The sequence below is a fragment of the Osmerus eperlanus genome, chromosome 11, assembly GCF_963692335.1.
Source record: "Osmerus eperlanus chromosome 11, fOsmEpe2.1, whole genome shotgun sequence".
In the NCBI taxonomy this organism is placed as follows: Eukaryota; Metazoa; Chordata; class Actinopteri; order Osmeriformes; family Osmeridae; genus Osmerus; species Osmerus eperlanus.
The window spans coordinates 15,551,912-15,558,910 of NC_085028.1; the positions used below are offsets into that span (position 1 = coordinate 15,551,912).

At 49.3% G+C, this 6,999-nt stretch overlaps 1 protein-coding gene across 1 annotated transcript; it reads right to left on the reverse strand.

Annotated features, from left to right (window-relative positions):
* Positions 1-228: 228 nt before the first annotated feature.
* Positions 229-6,999, reverse strand: naalad2 (N-acetylated alpha-linked acidic dipeptidase 2). Its single transcript, XM_062473833.1, has 20 exons — positions 6,806-6,999; positions 6,287-6,398; positions 5,816-6,005; positions 5,216-5,317; positions 5,016-5,141; positions 4,612-4,692; positions 4,272-4,377; positions 4,028-4,121; positions 3,790-3,885; positions 3,279-3,364; positions 2,701-2,820; positions 2,520-2,602; positions 2,376-2,439; positions 2,227-2,294; positions 2,030-2,121; positions 1,684-1,774; positions 1,301-1,565; positions 1,128-1,209; positions 810-902; positions 229-519 (listed from the first exon to the last, which is right to left on the reverse strand). The coding sequence occupies exons 1-20, from the start codon at positions 6,885-6,887 to the stop codon at positions 330-332; spliced, it is 2,223 nt and encodes a 740-aa protein (XP_062329817.1). The 5' UTR covers positions 6,888-6,999; the 3' UTR covers positions 229-329.

Sequence of the window (6,999 nt, forward strand, 5' to 3'; positions counted from 1 at the left end):
AAGTGTTAGGGAGTTAGTGACTCATATCTTCCCGATAGAAAAATCAACTTTGCAAACTCAGCACAAAACCTGGAAGTGACATCACCGTGTAGACCTCTAGGCAGAGATCATTACACGGTTCATACAGCCTGTGTAAACCTGCTCAGTGTGAACACGGACGCAACGTTAACCTGCACCATGAGACTCCTGTCGTTTCAGCCATGGAGAAAGAGATGTAGAAACCAGGAGTTAAAAAAACAACAGCTTTATTCTGGACAGACATGGTGAAGCACACAAGGGCTTTGGATGTGTGTGTTTGAATGTTCAGGGAGGAGGTGTGTGTGTGTAGATCAGGCAGGAGGTGTGAGTGTCATGCCGGCAGCATGCACAGTAAAAGCTGCAATACTGATTTGACGCCTCACTTCCTCCCATGCCTTCTCTGGATTGGCTGCGTGTTCTATGTCAAACAGTGAATCATAGATGCCGGGAAAAGACTCGCCTGCATACTTGTTATGGCTGCTGGGGGCAAAGATCACATGTCTGGGGGGAGGAGGGTAGAGAGGGATGGAGGACATGTTAATTTATAGATGAGAGAACATAATCTTGGTGTACGTGTGTATATACATTTACATTACATTTAGCAGACGATCTTATCCAGAGCGACGTACAGTAAGTACAGGGAGATTGCCCCGAGGCAAGTAGGGTGAAGTGCCTTGCCCAGGGACACAACGTCATTTTTGGCACAGCGGGGAATCGAACCGGCAACCTTCTGTTTACCAGCCCGATTCCCTAATCGCTCAGCCACCTGACTCCCTGTGTATGTTACTTGCCTGTAGAAGGGTCTGCCAGGTAAGCCCAGTGGGTCGATGAAGGCTCTTTCCAGATACATCAGCTGGTCATTCACCATACGCACTTGGAGGGAGCTGAGAAACACACACACACAACTCTCAATCGGTGATACACACACACACGCACACCCCGGCCAGTGCCTTGCATGGCATCTCTGCCGTCGTCAGTGTGAGTGTGTGAAGGCGTGAATGAGTGGCAAATGTAAAAGCGCTTTGGGGGTGCCGCTAGGTGGAGCTAAAATGCGCTTTATGAGTGCAGTCAACCGACCATTTATGTACCATGTATACAGACACGCTTACTCTGTGCTGTCCAATGTTTTCAGACGATCATGGAAGTCTGTGGCTGCTACAGTGAAGTTCTCCACTGCAGAAAACAAGGAATCTAGACAAACACAATAAAAATGTTAGTGTGTGCGTGTGTGTGTGTGTGTGTGTGAGAAAATGTGTGTGTGTGTGTGTTGATCATGCCTTACCAAACGTCACTCTGTATGTCACAAGCTCGTCAGGGTGTCTCTTCCCCAGCTGAGCGATGGTTTGGGCGTACTTCCCCAACGCCTGAGCGTACTCGCGGACGTCCAGGGGCAGCAACAGGGAGTCAGCCAATCGGAAGACGAGGCCGGCTCTCACCCGAGCAACGGCTTGAAGCTTCCGGAAGGTTGGGTCATAGAACTTCTCCACCAGCTCAAATGTCTCATAGACACTGTGGTACACTGGGTAGCTACTGTACCTCTCTGTCTTCTACACACACACACACACACACACACACACACACACACACACACACACAACACAAATATAAAGACATTCACAATTAATCTTAACTGCAGATCAGAGAGGCAGTGTCTCTGAGGCTTACCCTGTTCTTGGTGTATCTGGCCCTGCCTGCAGCGATGCCCAGACGGATGAAATAGGCCTCAAAGTCACTGCCTGAACCCAATTTACTAATCCTGCAGAGAGAGGGAAGAGAGAGGGGTTGGGTATAGCTCAGTGGCAGGACATGCAGACTGCAGATGAAGACGTCACAAGGTCAAATCCCCGCTTGCGGTTCACTTTAGATGAAAGCGTCTGCTAAATGAATTCATCATTATAAAAAAAGATTTAGGAGGGAAAACAGAAATGTGCCTGTTCCTCTCATGAAGTCCACATCAGGACGTAGTAGGGGACTAGCTTGGGAGACGGCGGAGGAAGGGGGTGGGGCTCACCTGGGAGCATCGCGGTCGTCAGTCCAGTTGTCGCGTTTGTGCCAGCTCTCATAAAGAGACATGCCTTCCTCTCCCTCCTCTGGACTAGCAATCTGTACACATAACCACAGCCAGGATTAGATGTACAGGAACACTTATTTATAAAACACATGTTAAATGAGGACGTGTTTGTTATATTCCAGGTTTGACTGACGTACCTGTTTAGTGAGGTCATATACCAGAGTGTGCAGAGAAGGAGTGCAGTCTACCCTCAGAGTATACATACCTGCAACATACACAGTCACAACCTGCTCTCTCTTTTACCTACTAGAAGCAGTCATTTTTCAACACACACACACAGTCTCACCTTCTATGGCTGAGTCTGCATTGATGTAGGCCACCGCCCTTTCCTGGAGCAGTTTAGCATTGTCCTACACAGTTGGGAGAACATGCGTTTACTGTTTGTACGTGTGTGCATGTGTGTGGGTATGTGTGTGTGTGTGTCTGTTACCTCAGCCCACTCTGTGGATCCTAGAAGACCAAACTCTTCTGCATCCCAGCTGGCAAATACTACAGTCCTTCTGGGCCTCCAGCCTACAGAACCAAACACACACACACTATTGGTATGCAACCCATTACTTCCAAAGAAACAGAAAACTGAGTGTGTTGATATGTGTGTGTCCCTAACACACCTCTTGTGAGCAGTCTCCCAGCGCTCCTCACAGTCTCATGCACCACAGCGGCTCCAGAGGTCGGATCGATCCCCCCGAACACCCAGGCATCGCGGTGCCCCCCCAGGATCACGTAGCGATCTGGTCACCATGGAAACATGTTGCTTTAGGAAGGGAGGGGTCCAACATCAGAGCAAACACTCCCACGCTTGCTCAAACTAATTTGAGCAAGCAAATAACTGTTCAGGAATCTTAACTCCCAGTGTTGGGAGGGTTTACATTTACATTTAGTCATTTAGCAGACGCTCTTATCCAGAGTGACTTACAGTAAGTACAGGGACATTCCCCCCGAGGCAAGTAGGGTGAAGTGCCTTGCCCAAGGGCACAACGTCATTTTGGCCCTGCCAGGAATCGAACTGGCAACCTTCTGATTACTAGCCCGATTCCTGCACCGCTCAGCCACCTGACTATGTAGGTTTAGCTATGTAGTTAAGATGCCGCTGTAAGTGATAGCACTTCTGGACTGGATCTCTCTGGTGGAGAGTTATGAGTCAGCAGGGTGTCTCTGCGGGGTCAGGGGAGGATGTGTGACGTTCTACCTGGTTCCACCGCCCCTCTGACCCTCCCGATGACGTTGTAGATGCGGGTCACCACGTTGTTGGTGTGGATGTTCATACGGACCTTCCTGGGACAGGCACAAACACATGTTCACACACAGGATTTCTGTTATTTTCTGTTCTGTTATCAACATTACTGTTTGTGGTAGAAAACCTCCTCCCCCTCATTGTGTGTGTGTGTGTGTGTGTGTGTGGAGGGATCGGAGGCTTCCCACAGGACATACAAGGGCCTCTATTCTGTTGCTCTGGGCTTCTGGCCAGAGGGCTTTTGAAGACAAAAGCAAAGAGAAAGAATAGAGAAAAAAAGAATAGAGAGAAGAGAAGAAAGGAGGAGAAGAGAGGAGAGGAGAAGGGAGGAGAGGAGAAGGGAGGAGAGGGAGGAGCGGAGAAGGGAGGAGAGGGAGGAGAGGAGAAGGGAGGAGAGGGAGGAGAGGAGAGGGAGGCGAGGGGAAGGGAGGAGTGGACAGCATGTAACGGTGTAAAAGGAACTTACTGGGCCTGGAAGCCTTCAGTAAAGCCTGGCCCAATCCGATAAGAGATGTTCAGCGCTCCTTTCCAGTTATTGGGTGGAATCTCTCCTCCCATATTCCTATTGGATGTCACATCACACAAGGTATTAGGGAAGTGAGGTACATCTCTGTAACATCGTCAATGATCTCACTTCCTGTCAGCTGTGTCCTACTGCTCGTCTGGCAGAATGTGCTCACACCTCGCGTGGTACTCATACTCACTTTAACAGATGAATGGCATCATGGTAGCCAATGGGATGCACTGGAATCTTAGGAAGCCCCACCCCCTCTTCTTTACTGGTTCTATAGGTGTACTCTGTGTTTGAAGAAAAAACAGTTAGTGCACGAATGCACATACACTTATACACACCTGTCCGAAACGCGCACACACCCACCCACACATTATGTATAATAATGTGTGGGTGGGTAATGTAATGCATTCTCCTTCTCTCTGTGCTGGACACACCTTTGGCAGGGTACCCTGGTGTGAGCGGGTCTCCCGCTCCGTTCAGGTTGAGGACGTTGCCCCGCTGGACTCCGCCCCCTGGTAGGTTCCACCCCCGGGGGTACGTCTGCACAGACCCACCAGCACCACACGCAGCAACATTAGGTGTTCAGAACCACTCAGTATAGCACCACTGGTTTGGTATCTGGGTATTAAAAATACTTCTGGGTAGTGTAGTCAGTGTGGTTTGTATGATGGCTGAGTCAGAGGGACTTCTGGGTAGTGTAGTCAGTGTGGTTGGTATCTGGATGGCTGAGTCCAAGGGAATTCTGGGTAGTGTAGTCAGTGTGGTGCTGTGTACCTCCACTCCTGGGGCACAGTAGTCAGCTGGGTCTGAAAAGAAGATGATCCCACTGGCCCCAGCCAGCATGGCGTTCTTCACCTGAAAGACAGTCCTGACTATGTAACAACTCCTACACATGTTCATCCATCTGAATACCATCTACATTTAGTCATTTAGCAGACGCTCTTATCCAGAGCGACTTACAGTAAGTACAGGGACATTCCCCCTGCGAGGCAAGTAGGGTGAAGTGCCTTGCCCAAGGACACAACGTCATTTTGCACGGCCGGGAATCGAACCGACAACCTTCTGATTAATAGCCCAATTCCCTAACCACTCAGCCATCTGACCCTCCCATCTCTCCAAATCTGAGTGAGTGGCTGGGAGTAATGTCAGACTGGCCTGTTGGTGGGAGTCCTCTCTACCTTGTTGCCTCGGAATATCTTCCCGTATCTGGCGATGGCGATTTTCCCGCTCACGTTGATGCCCATCTCTCGCTCCAGCTGAAAGAAGTCCTCCGTGCGACCATAGTTCACATACACCAAGTCACCCTGGGATACACTGCGTGTTAGTGTGTGTGTGTTTCTGTGTGTGACTGTGTGTACATGTGTGTGTGTGTGTGTACCTCTGGTTGTCCCTGTGCTGAGAAAGCGCTGTACGGAGGTACGATGTCAGACACATGCTCATAGCCCTCTGGAACAGGCTCTGCTAGAGACGTGTTGAACACCTGGCAGATCACAGACCACTCTCATAACAACTCCCATGGTGCACTTCACCATACACAGTTACTAATATTACATGATGCAATAAACTTACTGTTGATATATCTCTCTGTCACACACACAAACACATGAGCGCACACACATGCTATGTAACATATTATCATGTCAGTAACTATCAGCATAAATGGACCTTGGCCTGCCTTGCAGTTTCAACAAGAAACAAAGAGCACTGTGTGTGTGTGTGTGTTGGAGAGAGAGTTAGAGAGAGCGAGAGTTAGAGAGAGCGAGAGTTAGAGAGAGAGAGACAGTTAGAGAGAGAGAGAGAGAGAGAGAGAGAGAGAGAGAGAGAGAGAGAGAGAGAGAGAGAGAGAGAGAGAGAGAGAGAGAGGGGGGGGGGGGGGGGGAAGGAGAAGATAAAGACAATACTAGTAGGTGTAAATGAGTTCCCTTTGTGTGTGTGTGTGTGTGTGTATGCCTGTCTGTATGCCTGTGTGTGCTTGTACCTCATTTCCAAGCAGTGAGTCCACTATAGAGATGTAGTTGGGTTGTAATTGGTTAGGGTAGGACAGCAGCACATCATAGGGCACCAGTTCTACCGAGTCCACTCCAAACGCAAGCCAGTCCTCCTTGATCTGCTCAGCCAATAGCAAATTCTGCTTTGTACCAGCCAGGTGGGGAAATCGTGTGAACTTCCTGCAGAAAGTATGAGAGAGAAACATGAGAGAGAGAGAAGAAGAGAGAGAGAGAGAAGAAGAGAGAGAGAAGAAAAGAGAGAGGGAAGAAGAGAGGGAGAGAAGAAGAGAGAGAGAGAGAGAGAGAGAGAGAGAGAGAGAGAGAGAGAGAGAGAGAGAGAGAGAGAAGAAGAGAGAGAGGGAAGAAGAGAGCGAGAGAAGAAGAGAGAGAGGGAAGAAGAGAGCGAGAGAAGAAGAGAGAGGGTGTCCTTCACCATCGGCTCAGCGTGTTCTACAACCTACCTGAGATGTTCTTTAATGTTCTCCGGGCGCATCTCGTCTAGGAGCTCTCTGAGGTAACGACCGGAGGAACCATCGTCTTGCTTGTATGTTTGTGTCGGCCTGGAAAACCAGCCTTAAATACACACATAACAGACAAAGCGTCTCACATCTCAGTACCTAACACCCAACATCCTAGGTCTAGGTGTACCGTAGAACAATATGACTATGATCCTAAAGGTCAGATCACTGGAATGTTGACACAACTATATGCAACATGTCCCAAGGACCGTCACCTATGGGCCAGGGGGGTTGTATTGACGACCGCGTGTGAGACCACCGCGCATTAAGTAGTAGAATGTGGCATACCTGTGACAGGATAGCAACCAGCAGGCACAGACACGCGCGCACACACACGCACCGTAACACCATTGACATGCAAACACACACATTAACACAGTCAAAAATGTAATGCTGCGACATTAATGGTAGTTACTTTCGTTTTCAGTTATCGAACATCAGTATGACATGACTTGAGCTCACCTATGATGAAACCGAGCAGCAAAATCGCAATTATGACAGTGAGGTAACCGATCCACCGCACGGGCCTGCTTTCGCTTCTCATTGTGTGATCGTCCAGCACTCCGAACTCACTGCAAGTGAAAGCAATGCGTGTAACAAACTCCCAGCAAGGGAGAGGGGTGGAGGACAGTTAGGTCGTCCTGAAGCGAATGGGG

Bases quoted from the DNA above. Each gene is read 5' to 3' on its own strand.
- naalad2 (XM_062473833.1), bottom strand. From the start codon at position 6,887: ATGAGAAGCGAAAGCAGGCCCGTGCGGTGGATCGGTTACCTCACTGTC. The intron at 6,399-6,805 runs GTGAGCTCAAGT...TGTGTATTTAAG, and splicing joins GCTGCTCGGTTTCATCATAG to GCTGGTTTTCCAGGCCGACA. The intron at 6,006-6,286 runs GTAGGTTGTAGA...TACTTTCTGCAG, and splicing joins AACATTAAAGAACATCTCAG to GAAGTTCACACGATTTCCCC.